The sequence below is a fragment of the Caenorhabditis briggsae genome (genome assembly GCF_000004555.2).
Source record: "Caenorhabditis briggsae complete genome, chrI, whole genome shotgun sequence".
NCBI classification, from domain to species: domain Eukaryota; kingdom Metazoa; phylum Nematoda; class Chromadorea; order Rhabditida; family Rhabditidae; genus Caenorhabditis; species Caenorhabditis briggsae.
Genome location: NC_013489.2, coordinates 5,038,473 through 5,060,545, shown reverse-complemented (window position 1 = coordinate 5,060,545; position 22,073 = coordinate 5,038,473). Strand labels below are relative to the sequence as shown.

Genomic DNA, 22,073 nt, shown 5'->3' with positions numbered 1-22,073 from the left:
CTCCAAATAATATCATTTTGTAGCAATTGTTAAGTTCTATAATATCATCTAATTTAGTTGGCCTAAAAATATTAATTGTAAAAGAAGCTATGACAGATCCCGCGAAGGCCCGGCAAAGGCCCGGTCGCATATATGGCGATTTTCGGGTACAAACTCCCAATTTTTCGGATGTTTTGTACCCCCGGATGCGGATTTTAAACCCCTAAATCGCTATGTCATCTAATAACCACAAAATCTATTTACTTTCTGTATTACTTGCTATCGAAACCCCGAAGTTTTGAAACTCGGAATTTTCGACATTCTGAAAAATTCCAAAAAGGTCCTTCCGAGAAAAGAGAAAACAGAAAAATCACAAATCTTGTATTAATTTATTTTCAATAATATAAAAACTGTTATAAACTGAAACCATCCATCGTAGGTGTAACACTCCTAGCTTGTGATGAAGTCGTACTATTTTTCCTTTCCTTTTTCAGAAGTGACTTCATTGGATCCGACCCATTCTCTTCCAGCAACCAAAACGTCTCCATCACCCCTTTTCCTTTTATTATCACTTCTCCTCGTGCTTCTGTTCTGAATCCCCCTACGACTTTTGTCAGAAGACGATTCGCTTCGGATGACACGTGGATTCTTCCAGCTGAAAAGACCATTTCATACATCGCTGCTTGAAACCAACATACGTTTTCCGTTACTCTCCATTCTGCTGGCGGTATTCACTGCATCTCCAAAAAGGCAATAGCGTGGCATTGTGAGACCAACTACTCCAGCTACAACGGACCCTGAATATACAAAAAATAAGCTATAAACACTTTTATAATCTGCACTTACCACAATTGATACCAATTCTCAAATTGATTCTTTCATTTGGCATATGAGAAATTCTAAACTTTGCTAAACTGGACAAAAATGCAAGAGACATTCGGGCGATATGCCGAATGTGTTCATTTCCATTTCGATGGGGTAGTCCAGAAACACAAAGATATCCATCTCCAATTGTTTCCACCTGGAACCGAATATTTGAAAATGGAACCTCTGAAAATCTATTTACCTTGTATACATCATGTTGCTCTATAATACTATCAAATATTGTATACAGATCATTAAGTAATTGAACGACTTGAAGAGGAGTGCATTTTCCAGCAAGAACTGTGAACTGGACGACATCCGAAAAGAAAATTGTGACTAGTTCGAATGTCTCTGGCTGGATAGAAAGCCCCGATTTCAGTTTGTCGGCAACAGTTCTGAAACTTTGATTTCTCAGAAAACTACAGTATACAATATATACTCACTTTGGTAGCATTCGGTACAACAGCAAATCCGATTTTTTCTTTTCTTCCACCAATTCTTTGGTTCTTTCCGAAACTTCATCCTCCAAATTTGATGCATAAGCTTCCAACATATTGAATACATGATCCATTAAATTCACCTTTTTTCCATCATTCATCCCTTTCAACAAACTTTTCACTTGATCAATCGGAGGCCTTTCCGATGGTTTTTCAGTCCAACAATCTCTGATTAAATGGGTCAGTGCTGGATTGATTTCCAATGATTCATCGGTTAGCAAAGATGGACGAATTGCATTGAATCCTCCTTTTTTCAATTGATAGATTATTTCTTCTGGTTTCTCTTTTCGATTCTCAATATCGAATGCTGATGATCTGGTGATAATTTCAGAACAAATGATTCCAAAACTATAAATATCTCCTTCCTGTGTCCTCTCTTCCGTTTCATTTCTCAACACTTCTGGAGCACTCCAAAGCATTCCTTTCTTACTAACTTCGTCGGATTGTCGAATCATTGGAATCCCGAAACTCGATATTTTCACTTGCCATCGATCATCAATCAGACAGTTTTTAGAACTCAAGTATCCATGAAGATGTAGAATGGAAGAATGAATGAACGCAAGTCCGTTTGCTATGTCATGGATTAAAGAGAACATGAAAAAGGCATCCATTTGCATGGAGCTTCTTTCAATGACATCAGCCAATGATCCTCTTGAACAATATCTATACACAGACATCAGCTGGGGACCATTCAGACACAAACCAATGAACTTGTTTATATTGTCATGATCGAGACTTCTCATCTGAATTTAGAAATGCTCAGCATAATTTTGATGTAAAAATTTAATCTCCAAGAGATTCTAACTCACTTGTCTTAATTGGTATCTTTCTTGCTCTGTTAATGAAGGTCTTGCATTGTGTTTGTTCGCCGCCACCATCTCGTTCTGAAATGCTTTGCTTTCAATGTAAAGCTCTAAAACAATTTACACATTTCACACCTTATACAGGTAGAAACTGAATCGGTTTGTTTCAGTTCGACTCTCCAATGTTAACTTAGTAGATGTAGAGGGACCACTAGCAAATGAACGCTGACTCGCTTCGCTTTTTGACTTCTTGGGAATAATTTGAAGATGACCCACATCAACGTGCCACAATTCATCTTGTCGTTCGATTTCTCTCTGTTTCTGTCTGAATTTCGAAGTAGATGAATAGGAATCCGAAGATTATAATTCTCACTTTATAGCATAAAACACTCCCCCGATAGCTGCTCCAATTGCGAAAACTAGAAAAACAGCGATGATGGCAACGAAAGCCAAATAGTCTCGAACAAAGTTTGGTGGACACTGATTTCCGGTAAATCCACAAATTGGTTTCACTTTTGGACGCTCTCTTCCATTCCAGACATCGTACATTTCATTCGCATATAAAGGTTCGAAGTCGATAGATTGATTATTGATTACAAATCTTCCATAAGTTTCCGGTAGTTTCGATGAATTCAAACCAATCATGGTGATAACTGAAGTACGTGACGAGTCAGGATCCACTGTCACGTCTCCCCCTCCGACGCCTTCAAATGTCATTCCAATGTTTCCCAGAATCATTGTTCCGTTTCTGATGTCTGCGTACGGATTAGAAGTCAAACTTCTGTTCAAAGCAACTGCGTAGGCGTAGAAGGCGTCAGCGAGTTGACCGGCATATTTTGCTACCTGGGTTCCGCTATTATGAAAAAAAATTTGTAGAGTCCAACTCACCGAAGAATACTGTTCTCCTGCACAATCTTCAATACAATTGAATGGTGGATCCTTCATCATTTCAATGACTTTTCTCGAGAAATTCAGATATTGTGGAGTCACTTCATCATTCATTCCCATATTCTAAAAGTTCTTCAATCAGTTTTTTTTCTACTTTCTCTCATTCTCACATCAACCAAAAACAACAAGTTGGCCATTGATTGTCTAGAATCTTCCGATGTAAAGCTTGCTGAATCATTGAACACTCCCTCCCATAAATAATGCCATTTGCCTCCCGGCTCGTCAACAACTGCAAAATGAATATTTTCTGCAAGTGATGTTCTAGAAAATCTTACTGAATCCTCTGGAATTAGTCTCAGCCATGATATAAACATATTCACTGTTATTAGCTTCTTCCAGTGATGCTGCTTGCATCAGAGTTCGCTTCGATCCGTTCCCCGAAGCCACACACGCCACGATGACTGAAATATTAATAATTATTTTGAAGGAGGGGAAGGGCTTGATCATACTTCTTCCCCTTTTTTTAATATCTCGAATTGCGGTTCGCATGTCTGATAAGCTTCCAGTCATGATGCGAGTTGTATAGGCGAGAGTTATATCCGAATGTTGGGATGCAACTGTCTGAAATATACTTATTAACAGAAAAGAATCACCGAATCATGCCCCATTACTCATTTTCATTAACAAAACATATATTCAAACTATTTGATCTATGGAAAAAAGAAGTACCATGAAGGTCTTCTGACCCGCATGGAACTATCCAGACTAGCATCACACATCTTCTTTAAAGATCAACGACAAATAATACCTGAATATCATCTTTCAATGATTCACACTTCTCATCGTCACCATCATTACAATACATGAATACGAATTCAGTCCATTCGAATTGTTTCAAAGTTCCACGAATTGCCATTGCAAGACTGTAACTGTTTACAGAGAATGGAAGAGATGTTGGATATCTGACGACGTCTGTCAATTGACGAGCCGATGTGAGACCCCATTCGAATATCGGAATATTGTACTGAGCAGCGAGGGTGGAGGATATCATACCGGCTAAAAATTCAATGTTTTAGGTTGTTTCAGAGTCCGAATTTCTTGAAATCTTACATCGAGAGCAAGTGGGTCCAAAAATAACATCAACCCTCTTATTCACCAATAAATCGACTGTTTTCCCAGCTGCTTGAATTTCGTTACATTCGTCAAAATCATAAATGAATCTGGAATCTTCAACTGAATGTTCAAATTGTTTCTTTATCAAAAAACGAACTCAAAATCAAAATTATCCAATAAATGTTCCTCTCGAATCTTTTCTTTTGTTACTAAAACTGCCGATGCTGATGTTCTGTATCCAATTGCAACTTGTAAATTTGTGACATTTTGTACAAAAATCAGTCCAACTTTTAGTGTTTGTCGGACTTGGCATTGGGTTAAAACCTAGAAAAATCAAAATTATTAAACAGAAAGAAAAAAAGAAAGAAAAAAATCTCACCAAAAAAGTTGTGAAGATGATTATTAAAAGTCGTTGGATCATAATAAAAAGTTATTATAACGACTTTTTCCAGACTTATAAAGAACCAAGAAGCCGTATATTCAAGTTGGATCAGTTCATGGAAACTTTTCCGTCTCTTTAGTCATGAACGCTCATGAAGACTTTTAATAATGTGGAAAAATCAAGAAAGTGATATCAAGAAAGATAACTATTGTCTGGTCTATACAGCAAGTGGTAGCAGGAATGACAACTTCTAAAAATATAAATAAGAGCTAGGCACAATCAGAACTACAAAGAAGGACTGGAAGAATGAGATCTCGTCTGATGGTTCAGCTTCCAACAGTCCACCACCAAATTTTACCTTTTTATAATTCTTTTTTCTTTTGTTCTGGCAAATATTCATGTCTACGTACACGTATAGTCCTCCGCCGAGAGTTCAGTTATTACCTAATTCAGGTGTCTTTTGTCTTGTTCTTCCTGAAACTAATTTTGTCCCTTTTTGTCCATTTTCAGAAAGAAGTATCTCATCTAAATCTTTATCTGAAGTGGAAAAAATCTGTTTAATCAAACTATTTTTGAGCTTTTTCTGGTTTAGCCGATTTCACTATTCTATTGAGCACTCTATGTGCAGAGATGCTCTTTTTTACTTTGGTCTTCCGAATTTTCTGAAAGGAAGTGAGTTTCTGGCGGATCTTTTCGATCTGGAAACATAATTCTAAAAAGGTCGATTCATGATTTCCCTCTCCGTTTTTCGAGAAACTGCTGAATTGAGCTTTCCGAAAAATTCAGAAATGAAAATTCGCTGAGGCTTCCAGAGTTTTCCTGAACTTGAATCTTGCAATACGACTCACTATCCGAAAGCAAGAAGTTTGAAATTGAAAAACTCTTAAAGGGATATGTGGTTATCATACAGTAATCTACAGTAGTTTCTGTTAAAATTATCATGAAATTTGTTGCTGTCAAAAGTCATTTAAGAAACCCCATAGGATTACGGTAAAAAAGTCTCATATTCCCTATGAATTAAAAAGGCCCTTTTTTAAATACCGTATTTTCTCTAATAGAAGTCCTCCTCGTGGCTGTGCTTCTCGGCTATTGCGGATATTTTTATTTCGACTTATGGTAATTTCCGTTAATTCTTGCCCTTATTGAAAATTCCTGTTCAGCTAAGGACCCTCTAGTTGAAGACCTTACTCTAATTGATGTCTACCCAGAAGAGGAGGTTGGAAAATAGAAGCCCATGGGCCTAGAGATTATTAGAGAAAATAGGTATATTTTTTTAAGCAATATTTTTATGAAACTTTGGAGCTATATGATCTGGTATTCTATGAAACCTAATTGGTTTCCTTTGCTAATGAAGCTCCAGAAAACAAATCATTAATTAAATTAGAATTTTGATTCAGACCAGCATTTTGCATTACAACTCCCCGACATCCAATTAGTCTCTAATCCCTGATTCCCACGACCTTTTCCCTTATAATTTCCTTGTTTCTCGAAATGTTTCCACATTTCATTTTGCTCTCCATTTCGTTTCCATGGTGATCAACGAAGAGGACAACATATAACAGAAATCGGAGGGCGTATTAATCCCCACTTTCTCTCTCCCATTTCTCCCTTGTGCCCCATTCTGCGGTTGTATAATCTCAGAGTCCCCCCTTTTCTAACCTGTTCTGATTTCCAATTTCAAATATAATGGAACAACAAGCAGAGCCTTCTGACTTCTCCACCCCTCAATCCAGTTCTTCTTCATTTGCTAAATCGTCTTCTATGGATCCTTGTAGTTATTCCTTATCGGAAACTTCCCAAAAGGTTCAAGAAACTACCGTACTAGATTCTAAATCACCCCAGATCTCTCTTGCCTTAGACTCACCAACTGTAGACATTAATGTTTTGAATCCACCTGATGCTCCTATAATGGATGCTTCTAAATCAGGAGACGCGATCCCTGCAGATCCTCAGCAGTACCCTCTCCCACAACATCCACCCGAAAATCATCAACATCCTCCAGGACATCCGGAATATTATCCAGCATTTCAACCGTATTATCCAATGGGATTTCATGCTCCAGAGTAAGTGAAACTGTATTTGGCTCTCCCTTAATTAGGTTTATTGAGAGGAAATAAACTCTATCTGACACTATTTGTCTTCTCCGTTCCTGCTCGGGCCGCAATATTTAGAGGTTTTAGATAATCAGAGATTTTGAAACCCTAAGCTTCTCTGTAATCAAATTTCTTTTTTGGTCCAGTTCCATAGAAAAAATCCTATAATTTTCAAACTTTTTACAGTAGGGTACTTCCGTTGATTGACAGAAAATATATCAAATAGTGGTTAAATGACAAATCGTTCATCATAAAATCTACAGTATTTCGTCAGTTTATCACCTTCTGATATATTTTCCATCAAACGAGATAACCTTGCTCAAAGTTGACGGTTGCGGTATACCAATAAATAAATAAAAAGTGTTGATAAAGTAACGTTTTCAACTTTCAGGACATTCTGGCTTGCACCTCCACCTGGCGCTCCTTACTACTTCGGTCTACCTCAAATGTATCCTCATAATCCTTATGCATCTCTTCTTGCTAACAATTCCAATGAAAAGAAAGAGCCACCCAGAGTTGCACCAAAAAATGAGGAAGCCCACTCATCTCCAGTTTCGGATTTGACACCAAACGAGTCAAGAGATATCAAAGCATTCAAGAAACCATTCACAGATAAGCAAAGAAATGTCATGCTGGAAAGATTCAGACAATCAGATAGAATCGGTTTGGAAGAAAGAAAAACATTGGCTGGAAGGATTGGATTGAGTGCAGAACAGGTTAGAACTTGGTTTGCAAATCAAAAAGCCAGAGAAAAAGCAGCTAAGAAGCATCCGCAAAAGTTGACTTTGTTGAAAGTGAATCCGGAGGAAAAAATGGAACATCGAGGATTGGTTGGATTCAATTATTGATGGATGGATACAAGGAAGCTCAAAATTTCCTTTTTTCTGGTTCTTTGTTTTATAGATATAACAAGTAGTGATTTTCAAAAGTTTTAATTTTGGGAAAAATATTCAGAAAGTGTTAATTTTTCTGTTATATTTGTTGAAAAAAACACGTTGCTCCCAAAAACTTAACGGTCCATCTTTTGGGAGATTCAAAAGATTCACGTGGCTCATGGCTTTGATGAGAAAATTAAAACTTTTGAAATTCTCTACTTGTTATATCACATTTCCTCGTTCATTCGTATTTTCAATTGTTTTACCTTCTGGCCAATAATTTTAAAGTTTTTAAATTGAATTGTAAACTCACCTCATTTTTATATGTGCCTCTTAAACCTAAAATCTGAAAATGAAACTACATCGTAATATCATAAATATGAAGTATTGAGACATTCTGTTTGATGAACGTTCTAAGATTTTCGTGATTCTAGGGATTCAGAGAATCGGGGTATACTTAAATCCTAGAGATCTTTTTCGTTCGGAGAGGTTTTTCAAAGTTTCGTCCAAATTTATTGTCGAATTTAAAAAAGTGGGACCTGGAAAATTTCGCGGGCGGATTCCCGGTCAATTTTCGAGAACTTGCCCCAGAAACACTACGGTAGTAAACGAAACTTATTTCTGTGAATTCAGTAGGATTTTCTGAACAAAATTTAGATTTTTTGGTATGAAAATGGTCGCTAGCATCTCTAAAATCTGTTTTTCATCGAAAAACCGAGCTTAATTGCGAAAGTAGCTCGAACGAGGGGAAAGTCTAAAATATTGCGTTTTTGCCGCACTTTCTCGTAGATCAAAAAAAGCGCGGGAATTCACGCTGCGCGGGAAATCAAATCTTCGTCCCTACTCGACACCTTTTTTAAGTCCATACGTTTTAAGAACCCCAGCAAATGATTTTCGAACAGTTGACCCATATATTTCATGACTCAATATTATCATTTGTCAGTTCAAGAGTCATTCCAAATGTGCGCAATTTATGTCACGTGTGACTCCGCCTGAGTTACTTTTCATCTCTGCGTCTCTCAATATCCCATACTATTTCCGTATGTTAGTTCAAAAGAAAGGTGTGATGATAAGTGCGGTAGCGGTGGGGTGATAAGAGAATGATTTGAGGGAAAAAATATTGGAAAGAAGGGGATTGAGTATGTTTACCGTCCAAATAGAAATTCACAGAGACTCTGAGCCAAACCGCCGCTCACTAAAATCTCTCTTTCGTCTCCGACCCGCAATATTGAAATTGTGAAAGACAAAAGGGTGAGAAAATCTCACCCATATCTTCTTTTTTCTGATACCGTTTCCTTTTTTTCGAGACCCTACTCGAAACCGTTTCTTCTTTGGTCTTTTTTTCGGCTAATTGAGTTTGTACGAATTCAAATTTTACAGTAAAAAAAAGTTATATTTTTCAAAAAGCTGAAATTTTTTGAAAATCAACTTTGAAGGGGGGTTCCGACAAAAAATTCAATTGCATCGAAATATTTTTAAAGTTATGTATTTTCTTAATGCTATTGCGAAATAATTTTTTCGATCCGAAATCATCGGAAAACTCCTTAAAAAGATGACAAATGGGGACGAAGATTTGTATTCCCGCACAGTGTGAAACCTAGGCCACTGCGGCAGGACGTCTATTTTCAGGTGACCGACAACATTAAAACTTGTTTTTTACGTTTTTCACGGAGAGGAAAACTATGAAAACCCTGAACATTGCCATGTAAAAAAAGCGTCCCACAGTGTTGTAGCCTAGATTTCTCGCTGCGCGGGAATTCAAATCTTCGTCCCAACTCGACACCTTTTTTAGATTGCCAACAGCGTTTTTCAGGAGTTTCGGATTTTTTCAAATTTTTTATGCAATATTATTAGGACGATTTATACTTTTCAAACATTTTATTTCAGTATTCTATTAAACATAATCGTCGGAGTCCCGGATGAAACGAAAAAATTGGAGATTCCGATCTTTTTTTTTTAAATGAAACAAACGAAAAATCACAGAAAATATATGAATAATAACTTTTTACCGTAATCCTTTAGAGTTCTTAAACTCAGCATCTTTTTTCTAAATATAACAATAGCCATTATTTTCATCAACCAATTGCCCATCTTTTTTTCTGACAATCGATCTGTCTCACTACATTCTCCCATTTTTCATTTTTCCGTGCAAAACGAATTACCAACTGTTGTTTGAAAAATAGAGGATGAAGAAGACATTCTCTTCTTCATCTTCTACTCATTTTGTTGTTGTTCTGTATCTATCTCTTCCCGGGAGGAGTAAAAAGAGAAAAAGAGAGCTCCCGAAAGCCCTTCGGCCGTCCAACACTAGCTCATAACACTTATTATTTTCAGTTTTTATGATTCTTAGACTTCTTTTCTTTTCGATATTCTCTGGTTTTAACACATGAAAGAATGAATTAACTAATTTGAATTTTTTCCTTTTTCAAAAATTGAAATTTTAAACAAATAATCTCAGTGGATCTTTATAGTTATCTAATTTTTAGGTACGTTGGGAAAGTACGTTCCGAAATCAATTTTGAAAATATTGATTTTAAGAAAGCTAACTAATTTCTTGCATACTGAATAAATTTTCAATCGGCTTAAAAAGTTTTCATTTCAATCGTCGGATCTCTCAAATTTAGCTGAACAAAATAACAAATGTCTCTTTCTCTCAACATTTTTTACAGTTTCAGCTCACTAATCAAAAAACTAATCGGAATTTCTCCAAATTTCTCATTTTTCCCTCCTTTTCATCTCCTACACTTTGTTTTTCGATGTGCACGAACAGCTGCAAACTTTTTTATCTTTTTGATGTATGAGAACTCATTGGAGGAAGAAAAACGGATTCCAGACTCTAACTAGAATTGCGTTTCAGACAACTGTGATTTTCAGATGGACAAAGATCTTTAAAAACATTTCCGTCTAAAAAATATTGCGGAAACCCCTGTAAACCCCCTTGTGAACCCAGATTCTGATGTAAATTTCAGGATAAGTTAAGGATAGCCTATCTAGATACTTCTGAAAATTTTAGAATCCGCTCCCCAGTAAGGTATGTCAGTTTCAGTACCAAAAAACAGTGACTTTCCAAAACAATGTTCTCAACTTCTAGGAAGTTTCAAAAACTTGTTGTGTTTTACTTAAGTTAGAACTGAATGAAATTTTATTTTTCAGACATTTTATCGAAATATTCTTCAAATTTTAAAGTTTTTCCTTATAAAAAAAACTTGAGAAAACAAAATTTTTCTTCAATTCTAATAGTAAGATTATTCCATGTCCTGAAACGTCCCAGAAGTTGAGAAAATCGTCTTTAATTTTTTGTACTGAAACTCGTACATATAACGAAAAACCTTCAATAGAAGGGCTCTCACCGCTGGCAACTTTGAGCAGACTCGTCCTGGCTCCTATTCAAGATATCTAACATAAGCCGACTGGTAAAATATTGGTGGTATTATGATTAAAAGTTTACCATTTGTCAACTGTTTTATATTTTTGACAGGATCCGAGATAGATTGAATGATTTTTTCAGATAGTTCTCAAACTATCTAAAAAACTGGTTTGTAAACTCTATGATAGTTTTTTCATTAACTTACGAAAATACTTTTCACAAGCTCTATAGACAACACAGTTTTATGAATTTAAAGTTTATGTTATTAGGTTGGCGGGAAAGTCTTTGTCACTCTGTTTGTTTAATCACTGTTCTCGTATATGGAGGCTGTGTATGATATCGACTTTAGTGAATAACAAGGTGATAAGAACCTTCCATATAAACAAGTCCCCATCTCCTTCCCTGCTCCTCATCTGTAATTGAAACGATATGTTTGTTCCCACTGCTATTCACATCAGACATGTTTTGATTTACCTCTTCCTATCTCACACCACGATGAAGGATTCGGAAACTTTCTTGAAGAATGTGTACAACACACATGCCCCTCACTACAATACTATTCGCAATTGGTTCCATCGTTTCGAAAAAGATGACTTCTCGCTCGATGAAAAGGATCGCTCTGGGAGACCCCGTGAGTTGGATTTGGACAAGCTGAAGCACGCATTGCAATCGGATCCATTTCAATCTAGCCGTGAACTAGCTGTCACATTCGGAGTTCACCATAGCACAGTCCTTGAAGGTTTGAAGTCTCTTGGAATGAGAAAACTTTTTGGTCGATTCATACCTCATCACCTGACTCAAGCCAACCTTGACCGCCGAGTCGACGATTCGATTACTCTTCTCACTCTCCACGCGGGCGATCGATGGCTGGACCGGCTAATAACCGGAGATGAGAAGTGGGTCTTCTACGATAATCACCACAGGAAATCCCAGTGGGTTGGAGAAGGAGAGAGCCCACAGGATGTCCCCAAACCCGACCTTCATGCGAAAAAAGTTATGCTCTCTGTGTGGTGGGGAGTGGACGGCCCCATCTACTGGGAACTTCTGCCCGAGGGCAAAACAATAACTGGAGACCTCTACACTACTCAACTACGAAACCTCAAGAAAGCAGTCGACCGTTCGGCCCTGAAAGACAAGAAAGTGTACTATCAACATGATAACGCTCGCCCACATGTTTCGAAACAAGTGAAGCAGGAGCTGATGGGATATGGATGGAATGTTCTCCCTCACCCCCCGTATTCTCCTGATCTTGCTCCTTCCGACTATTGGTTATTTGGCGATATGACACGTGCCTTCGAAGGAAGAAGCTTCAATTCCCGTGGAGCGGTCGAAGCGGCACTCAAACAATACTTTGCCTCACGCCCGGCTGGATTCTACCGCAATGGAATCCATAAATTGAGGGAACGTTGGAGACATGTTGTTGATAATGATGGACAATATAATTAATTATTCGGTTATTTTTTCTTTGAGAAATAAACTATTGAAAAAGTGACAAAGACTTTCCCGCCAACCTAATATAATTTGGTTTCAGGTCCGTCAGTTACAACTTCTCTTTTCAGAAACAGTTCAACTCCAAAACCAACTCGAGACTCCAGTTTTCCTAGGATTCCCCCCTAGTTTCTTCGAATTTCGACAGATCCCCTCCCCTCCCCCTCAAAATCTGATAAAAATAATCTGCGGTGCAAGTGTAATTCTGTGTCCGTTGAGCCGTCGTCGATCGCTCTGTTGTCTGTCTCTCCCCGATGATCCCCACAATATTTTCTTCCCACATGCAATTTCTTTTTCTTTCTCTCTCCCGGCAACAAATCTCTTTTTTCTTAGTCTTTTCCTTCGGCCGGAAATACTTCTTTCTCTCTTCCGGATATTCCCAATATCTTCTTTTTTTATTCATCCGTCTTTGCTTCCGCTCCCGGCGGGAAGGACCAACCGAATTCTGAATCTATTCTGAATAAATCCCGGATCATTGATTTCTAAAAAAATCAGGTGATCAACAGTTCAGACTGATTTGATAAGAGCTTTTGGAATTTTTTAAATGTCCGTCTCATTTTGTTCCGATCCGCTTTCAGATCAACTCAAACTTTACTTCTAATTTCAGCTCCTTTTTTTCGATTCCATCAAAATTAAACATCGTTCCATCATTACTTAGCATTCTCGGACTTCTACATTATTCTGCAAACTTCAAAAACTTCCAGACATCCCCGACCGAATTGTCTCAATGCACCTCGATTATTCACTTCCACTAGATGTCATTTGATTCCATATCAGCTGGTGCGATGGGATGTTTTCCCCGTCGAGCACATACGATAAATGCAACAGACGATGCACATACACATACAGTTGCAGTTTATATGCACAGTTTTAATCCTGACTGTGAAAATGATACGGTACATTTAGAAGTTCATAAAAGATGTACAACAGAGGAGCTTATCGAGAAAGTTTTGGCTGGAAGATCAGGTGAGATTTTTCTAAAATTAGATGAAAAATATCTTACTATTACCTCTGAATACTATTACCTATTATTATTAATATATATACCTATTATTACCTATTATTATATATTATTATTACTATTATTATTAATACTATTACCTCTGAATTGATGAGTTCCAAATTTTAATTTTTCCAGAGCTGGAAGGACAGTCGGTACAAGACTTTGACTTGTTTGAAATGATGGGAACACCCGATGGACAAACATATAAAGAACGTCGATTGGACCCTGGAGAATATCCTGTAGCCGTACAAGCAATATGGTCACGTCTTCCGGTTGTCGTTGATAGTGCCACACCAAAAAATCGATTCGTTTTTCGGCATCGAGGATATCGAGCAGCAACTGGAGGAACAAGATTTGGAAGCGCTGAAGTTGCTTCTTCTATTGATGCCTTTTTGACGAAATTCTTGGTTCAGCCACAGGTAATTTCTTTCTGATCTGATTTTCGACAATCCCTTTTTTCACTGGTGATTCAAAATATGATTAAAATTTTCTCTTTCTTTCAGGATCGAGAGTACGCGGATCTTTGTATGCTTCCTGAACTGACTGAACAAACTCTTTTGGATAATTTACGAGAACGATTCGCCAATGGACACATTTACACTTACATTGGTCCGATTCTGGTCGCTGTCAATCCTTTCTGCTTCTTTCCAATTTATAATCCAAAATATGCCAGATTGTATTTTCAAAGTAAAAGGCTTGGATCACTTCCTCCGCACATTTTCGCAATCGCTGATGTTTGTTATCACAAGTGAGTTTTTTATAATGAAAGGTTGGCCTGGCCTATGGATAAGATTTGAAATATTCCAGCATGCTCCGTATTAAAGAAAACCAATGTGTGGTGATTTCGGGAGAAAGTGGATCTGGAAAAACCGAGTCGACGAATCATTTGATGTCTCATTTGATATCCCTCTCTCAAAAAGGGTCAACTGGATGTAGTACAGAACAGACTCTACTGTCAGCTGGACCAGTTTTAGAAGCTTTTGGGAATGCGGTCACATTGACGAATAACAACAGCAGTCGATTTGGAAAATTCATAAAAATCAATTATAGAGAAAATGGAATGGTTTCGGGGTGAGTTTTCCATTTTCTGAAAATGATCTTATGAATTTTCTTTTGTAGAGCCAATGTGGAAATCTATCTGCTCGAAAAGTCTCGGATTATCTTTCAAACAAAAGGAGAAAGGTGAGAGAATTAACTTTATGTGAGATGGTGCCAGAACTTTGGATTTAGAAACTATCATGTGTTCTACTATCTACTAGAAGGAGCCGATGAAGAGGAGCGGAAAAAGTACTTCTTGTTGAAGCCCAATGACTACAAGTATTTGAATCAGGTTAGTTTTTTTTTTGAAAAAAATATTTAAAACAAAAATTTCAGAACGAGCCATTTGCACTGGAAGGAGTGAATGAGAGGAACGAATTCGATCGATTGAGGCATGCGATGAGCTCTGTTGGATTTTGTGCCAAAACTCAGCAAACTATTTTTGGAATCATTTCTGCTGTGCTACTTTTGGGAAATATCACTTATATCAAGGTAAGCAACAAAAAATACTCTCAAAGAAAAAGAAATTTCCAGAGGCATGGATATCATAGCGACGAGAGTGGATACATTGAAAATGAAGAAGTTGTCGATTTGGTCGCAAAACTTTTACACATTAAAACGGAAACTTTGATGCAAGCATTGACTATGAAACGGCATGTTATGAAGACAGAAACAGTGGTGTTGAGATACAGTGTTTCGGAGGTAAGAATCGCATTTTTGTAGAAAACACCGTAAAGCCTGTAAAAGACCCACTATGTCAAGTTTGAGCAGATTTTTCTTGGCTCTTCTGCAAGATGTCAAAACGGTGCCAACTGATAAAATGTATGTGATACTATGATAAACAATTTATCAGTTACCAACTTTTTTATATTTTTGACAGGAACCGAGATAAATTGGCTCAATGTTAAAAGTTAGGAGACCTCTCTATTAAAGGTTTTCCTGATAAATATTGAAATTTCAAATACTTCACTATTCCAAAAAATGGAAACTTCCAGGCAACAAACACTCGAGATGCTATGGCTAAATGTATTTACAACTCACTGTTCCATTACATCGTTTTGAGAATCAATCAAGCACTTTTGAAGAAAGATTTCTCTGCTGGAAAGGGATATTACATTGGTAATTCTATTAATTTTCATATTTAAATTGATTTTTTCAATTTCTTAGGGATCCTCGACATTTTCGGCTTCGAAGACGTCGGTGCCCAGTGCAACAGTTTTGAGCAGTTGTGCATCAATTATGCTAACGAAAAACTGCAATCCTATTTCAATCAACACATTTTCCAGTTTGAACAAGAGGAATATTTAAAGGAGGGAATTTCATGGACGAATATTGAATATACGGATAATACGGAATGTGTTCAGTTATTCCAGGTTTGATATTGGATTAATTAATTATTTGGACCTAGATTTATAGAGTAAACCATATGGAATTCTTCGCTTGATAGATGAAGAAAGTAATATTAACAATGGAACAGATGACTCGATGTTGGCAAAATTGAATCAGTTTTTGAAGGTAAAAAGCTTTTTTCAAAATTGAATGAAATTTAAAAATTCGAAATTCAACGAAATTTAATTGACACTGCAAAACTCAAAATTCAACAAAAAAAAAATGAAAGTTGAAAAGTTTCAGAACAATGAATACTACGAAACGCCACAGAAGAAAGAACCCGCCTTTATCGTTGCTCACTATGCTGGGAAAGTGAAATATCAGATAACAGGATTCCGAGAGAAAAATAAGGACTTGATGAGACAGGATGTGTTGAATGCATTGAAATCCAGTACGAGCTCAGTTATGAAAACTCTTTTGGGTATTGATCCAGTGGCTGTTCACAGATGGAATGTGCTCAGAAGTGTGTTCAGAGCAATGAACGCATTCAAACAATCGGCTAGGAAACTTCAGAAGAGTGGTGAGCGTTTTGAGCTTTTAGGATGACATATTGCATTTTTAGAATCCGCTGGACATCTCCGTGTCATGGATTCCATCGCTACCTCGCCTCGACGTGGATCCGATTCTGCTTTATCCGCCTTCCTCCGAGGAGAACTTCGATGTGAAGTGCCAGATTTCTGTGATACGAGTATGTTCAACACAATTAGAAATCAAGCCAGAAGAACACCTGCCGGGAAGTCTGATGACAAAATGAGTCTCCTGAAGTCGTTGCAAATTCTGAAAGAAGCGATTGGAGGAAGAAGATTGACTAAGAAACCTTCCTCGGTTTCTAAGCAATTTGAGTATTCATTGACGAGATTGATGAGCACTTTGGCAAATGCAACTCCATATTTCATTCGGTGTATCAAGAGTAATAATGATAAGGTATTTGTTTGGCTTTTTCTAATCTTAAAAGTCAAAAAATCAATTTCCATTTTCAGATCGCCAACCACTTCGACGACAACATAATTCTCCGCCAACTCCGCTACACTGGAATGCTGGAAACTGTCAGAATCCGTCGTGCCGGATATTCGGTCAGAATTGAGTATCCCAGTTTCGTCCAACAATACCGTACTCTCCTAAAAAATGGAAGAGATAGTACTGTAGAAGACGTGAAAGAGTTCATTCAATCGCACCCATCACTGGATAATGATAACATTCAATATGGAACACATAAGATTTTTATGAGAGACGCAGAGAAATTGATACTGGATGATCATCTTCATCGAACGATTATGCAGAGTATTGATACATTGCAGAGATGGTTTAGGACGATTTTGGCAAGGAAGAGATATTTGAGAATGAAGGAAGGAATCGTAAGGATTCAAGCATTAATTAGAGGATCTATAGCTAGAAATGAAGTGAGGAGGAAAGCATTGGCTGCTCAGACGATTCAATGTAATTGGAAAACATTCAAAGCTCGACAGAAATATGTATCAACTAGAAACTCGGTTATTGCAATTCAATCTGCATTCCGAGGAGCTGCGCTGCGAAAAAAGATTGGAGAAATTCCAAAAAATATCGGGAACGGAGGAGTGAATAATATCAAAAAGTCACCATTTAGAGTCAGAAAAGTGCATGCTGTCAATTTGACGAAATTCGATTTAAATGATCCAAACTCGTTGGCTGCATTCGCACTTTCTGATGATGATTCTGATAGTGATAAATCAACACAAGACGGATTGGATGATGATATTTCAGAAGAAAGTGATGCATTCCAAGAGTTAGTTTTTTTTTTTTAAATTTTTAGAACCTATCTTGTTTTTAGTGACGATGCTGTCGACGTTGATGCAACATTTATTCTGGAGGACACAAAACTGAAATTAATTGAAGGAGCTGAGCTGTCGCATCATAGAAGACAATCACTTGCTCCAACAGCTTCAACGACGAAATTGAAAATGTTGAGAAGAGCAAACAGTACAGAATCGAACAATTTCTCAGTTTCAAGATGTGATGATTCATTCACTGTAAGTTTCTAATATCAGACATCATCTTCATAAAAGAAGTTTCAGTTGAGTCCAACTAATTCCAAAAAGAAAACCGTTGGAACTGGAAAATTAGGATTCCAAAAAGCAAAAAAGAACCTGAAGGCGTTGTTTGGAAGGAAAGAAGACGAAGAAGAGCCATCCCCTGGACCCAGTTTTTCCAGTGAATTAACGCCGGATGTTTTCATTTCCAAAGATCATCAATTTAAAATGTCACGTCTTCATCGACAGGAGATTTGTGCACTGTGCAACCGACATCTCACTAATTTTATATCACAAGCACACAAATGTCAAAGTGAGTCATCAAAAGTTGTAATTTAATTTTTCAACTTATAACCTCAGGATGTAAAATGTGTCTTCATAAGGAATGTTTCGTATTTGCTTCCTCGATTCCATGTAATCCAACATCTCCAGTCCGGTCACCAACCCGATTGCACTCACCGAAAAGGCCATGGGATCTGATGTGAGTTTATAATATTTAAAAAATCCTGACCCTTCGTTTTCCAGGCCCCATAAACAACGACAATCATCATCTCCGATTCCAACCACCGGAACATTTAGTCTGACAAAAACCAAACAACAGGTACAGTAATACAATAAACTCAAATTTCTCAAAGTATTAATTTCAGACGGATCCTGGAAATATGGTTGTTGAGTCAACGGAAGATCTTCGTCAATTTAGTGTTTTCATTTTCAATAAAACTTCCACATTGTCAGGAACCACTTCAAAACGGTACTTATTTTCTGAAATTCAAATATTGAAATTCAGAATTCAAATTAAATTGTTTTCAGAGACACAATAGTCGACGCGGTGTTCAAAAAGTCTCTCAAATCGTTTCACATGGAACTTTTGGGTTACGAAGCTGTGCTATCCGTAAAGCCCTTTTATCCATTTCCAGCTATTTTTGAATATTTCAGGTTGATCAATCAGTACTTAAATATCGTGACGTCATCACAATGTTTGAAGGTCTTCTGACAAAAACTTGTATGGAAGAAAACGTTTCGTTCCCGACAACTTTGGGAGTGAATGCATTCAGAGGATTTCTAAACGAGTTCATGCATACTCAATCAAAGAAGAAGAGGGGAAAAGAGAAATCGTCAATGATCAAGGTACTTATACAATCCCAGAAATGTCTTTTTATCATGAATCAGAAAATAAGATTCGAAAATTAAAAAAAAAAGATTCAACTCCAAAAAAATCTTCAGAAAGTTGGAAAGAAGCGCAGAAAATCTGATGTAACGGCGGTAAGAAAAGAGTGTTATCCATAGAAACCTAGAAGAGACTTACAAAAGGGGTTTGGAGTTTTTTGGAACTTACAAATACATTTCACATTAATCTATTCCCAGTTTTTCTGATTTCATCCACCTCCTTTTTTGTTGTCTAATAGTTCAATGTTTTTTGTCACAATCGTAACAATTAACATAAGGTAAAAAGAGCTGTAGAAAGTTTGAAAATGGATAAAATGGGTCGAATTTCCGTAAAATCTGTATTAGAAGGGCCCTCTAATGGAAGGGCCCTTAATTTAGGTAAAATTGATGAATTCTCATGAATTTCAAAAGAGAATTTACCGAATTTTCAAATTAAAATTATCAGAAAAAAATGACCGGAAAAACATAAGGGCCTGATCTAATTGGAGCCTCTCTAATAGAATGGCCCTCCGGAGGTACCATGGAACAGTAAAAGGCCCAGTCCTGCTAATACATGCTTCACGGTCTTTCAGGGTACTTCACGGTAGTTATGATATTTCTACGGATGTCTGAGTTTCAAATTGTTTCAAAAACAAAGATTTATCTAAAACCTCACATTCGTTTTTTTCAAATTTCAGAGGTTCACTGATAACATTCTTTATAAATTTCGAAAACCAAACTCAATTGTCACAATCTCGGTCGAATTTTGAAGCTTTCAAACTTTTTAACTTTTGTGGATTTTTGAAATTAGCTTAAAGGAGCATCGTAGCAAATTCTCTAGAATTCAAGTAATATTTATGTTTTTCTTTAGTTTAAAAAAATCCGCTAGGGCCAGACCGGATGATTTTTGGGCCCGGAAAATATACTGGAACCTATGAACCTTCCAATTTTCAGAATTCAATCTAAACTCAAGATTCCTATCATTTTCATCTATTTATTGTTATCCAAAATTCCCAAAACTTTGCTATAATTTCTCCCACTTCCAGGTTCATGCGGGTCACCGATTCCGTGCGGATGTTGTCCATGTTCCGACGTATTGTGAAGTATGTAACCAGTTGATTTGGCATCACGAGAAACTATTCATCTGTGTTGCTTGTCGGATATCATGTCACAAAAAGTGTCAGCCAAAAGTCACCCATCCTTGTAGTCTGATTGGAAAAACTATCGATCCACAGGTACAAAAACAGTGGACGGTTATACATTTAAAAATTGGAGTTTCAGACAAATGGAGGAAGATTTTTCGGAGCCTCTCTGACTTCAATTGTAGATGATGATCATACGGTTCCAACGCTTTTGGATCGACTGTTTTTCGCAATTGAGACAAGAGCATTGTTTGTGGAAGGAGTGTATCGGTAGGGGTTTTGAATGAAACAGTTTGTTCAAAAAGTTGATATGTTTTCAGAAAAAGTGGTTCCCTTCCTCAGGTTCGAAGCATTCGGAAGGTTATTGAATCCACTCCAGGTAAGGGTTTTGAAAAAATAACCTGCATACCTGGTGTCTAGTTTAGCATATCTCTTTTCGATGGATCCATAAAAATTTAACCAAAAGTCTTATCATCTGTTTCATCTCTTTTACAAATGTCAGTCATTTAGAATAAAGTCTAGTTCCTGTCTGAAAATGACAGTTTAATGTTTGCTCTCCATAAATGAGGAATAGTTATACAGTAAACAAGAAAACATTTAATTTCAGATGCCGAATCCGTGAATCTAGAAGATGTTGGTGTCCATGTCCTCACTACTCTCGTGAAGGCATTTTTCCGAGAACTCGCCGAGCCGATCATCATTTTTGATCTCTATGAAAACTTTTTGAATGTTTCAGGTATTATTAGTCTGAAAGTAATTGTTTGACAATTCAAAAGTTCTGTTCCAGAAGTAGAAGACATGGGTGAACGAGTTCGTTGTCTATCCGTTATGATTGAACTATTGCCCAAACCGAATCGAGCTGTTTTAGATCGTTTAATGTATCACTTGGCGCGTGTTGCTGATCAGGAATCAGTCAATAAAATGGGATGTAACAATCTTGCCTTAATATTCGGACCATGTGTTCTTAGAAGACAAGATAGTACTCATGCTCAGGAACAATTGAATGACGTGGCAAGACAAACAGGCTGTGTTCAAACTTTGATTGAAGAGAAATTGAAACAATACAAAGCCACACTGCATAATATTGTTGAACTGGAAGATGCTAGTCATAAGGTTTGTGTATTTTAATACTAGATCAGATGAAAACAAATAACACAACTTCCAGGTGTCGGCTAACCTTCGGAAGATTGAGGAACACCGTCGGAATAGTGAACCTTCGAAGACATCACCAAATATTGGAACTGCCAAACAACTATTCGAAGAACAATTGGAGTTTTTGGGGAAACAAAAGTCAGTTATCTACCTTTTTTCGGTTAACCAACATTGTATTATTCCAGAGAACGTCTTCTACAAGAACTTCCTCCTTTGGCTCCAGTCGCTTCTTCAGAAGATCTCTCTTCATCAGATGAAAATGCAAATGCATCTAGCTCTCTATCCGTTGAAGAATATGCCCTTGATCTCGATGCACCGCCCGTATTCTGTCTTTTAAAGTATCCAACTAAGCTCCGCCCACCGGGTCCTTCACACAGAAGACGTCCCGATTTAGATCTTCGAAGAAAGGCGTTTGCTAACTCTCGTGGAATTGTATCATTTTATACACCGGTTGAATGACTTAAATTTGCTTTGGAAGTGAATGTGTTGGTATTGTTAGTTTTCAGATTTTAAAATGAGAAAGTGGGTGAGGAATCGTCGCTGGCGAAAGGAATGATTTCGAAAGCTTCCTCAGTGTTTTCAAACTACAAACATTTCAAACATGAACTCTTTCGAAAACTCGTGACTAGCAATACCGTAATCCGACCACATCAAACTCCAAAAAAAAAAACTAACAAAAATATCATTTTCATTCCTAATTTTTTCTCCTTTTTATGATCCTTTTTCCATCGTGCTCACCTAATTCTGCTCCATATCATTCCATTACTTTTAAATATAATTACTAATTAAATTACTTATTTTTCAATGAATAAATATAAAAAACAATCCAGTGGTTTTTGAAAAACGTT

The 22,073-nt window shown here is 37.1% G+C and overlaps 3 protein-coding genes across 3 annotated transcripts; 2 read left to right on the top strand and 1 right to left on the bottom strand.

Annotated features, from left to right (window-relative positions):
* Positions 1 to 392: 392 nt before the first annotated feature.
* On the bottom strand, positions 393 to 4,565 carry Cbr-gcy-17 (the record flags this gene model as incomplete). Its single annotated transcript, XM_045244709.1, has 16 exons — positions 393 to 634; positions 678 to 776; positions 826 to 1,000; positions 1,046 to 1,238; positions 1,287 to 2,083; positions 2,150 to 2,224; positions 2,279 to 2,468; positions 2,517 to 2,986; positions 3,032 to 3,154; positions 3,202 to 3,320; positions 3,367 to 3,492; positions 3,541 to 3,652; positions 3,840 to 4,087; positions 4,142 to 4,251; positions 4,302 to 4,468; positions 4,524 to 4,565. The coding sequence occupies 16 exons, from the start codon at positions 4,563 to 4,565 to the stop codon at positions 393 to 395; spliced, it is 3,288 nt and encodes a 1,095-aa protein (XP_045092511.1).
* A 1,647-nt stretch (positions 4,566 to 6,212) lies between these two features.
* CBG25238 lies at positions 6,213 to 12,465 on the top strand (the record flags this gene model as incomplete). The annotated part of the gene is made up of 4 exons (XM_045244703.1): positions 6,213 to 6,589; positions 7,011 to 7,449; positions 7,965 to 8,026; positions 12,393 to 12,465. The coding sequence occupies 4 exons, from the start codon at positions 6,213 to 6,215 to the stop codon at positions 12,463 to 12,465; spliced, it is 951 nt and encodes a 316-aa protein (XP_045098258.1).
* A 639-nt stretch (positions 12,466 to 13,104) lies between these two features.
* Positions 13,105 to 21,684, top strand: Cbr-hum-7 (the record flags this gene model as incomplete). Its single annotated transcript, XM_045244701.1, has 29 exons — positions 13,105 to 13,315; positions 13,488 to 13,771; positions 13,856 to 14,100; positions 14,160 to 14,423; positions 14,472 to 14,534; positions 14,583 to 14,682; positions 14,727 to 14,882; positions 14,925 to 15,092; positions 15,386 to 15,509; positions 15,558 to 15,763; positions 15,807 to 15,905; positions 16,023 to 16,299; positions 16,342 to 16,703; positions 16,760 to 17,541; positions 17,587 to 17,785; positions 17,825 to 18,098; positions 18,146 to 18,266; positions 18,311 to 18,386; positions 18,433 to 18,536; positions 18,596 to 18,677; positions 18,722 to 18,913; positions 19,010 to 19,048; positions 19,978 to 20,166; positions 20,213 to 20,343; positions 20,394 to 20,452; positions 20,681 to 20,809; positions 20,861 to 21,186; positions 21,239 to 21,363; positions 21,411 to 21,684. The coding sequence occupies 29 exons, from the start codon at positions 13,105 to 13,107 to the stop codon at positions 21,682 to 21,684; spliced, it is 5,661 nt and encodes a 1,886-aa protein (XP_045092512.1).
* Between the last annotated feature and the right edge of the window lie 389 nt (positions 21,685 to 22,073).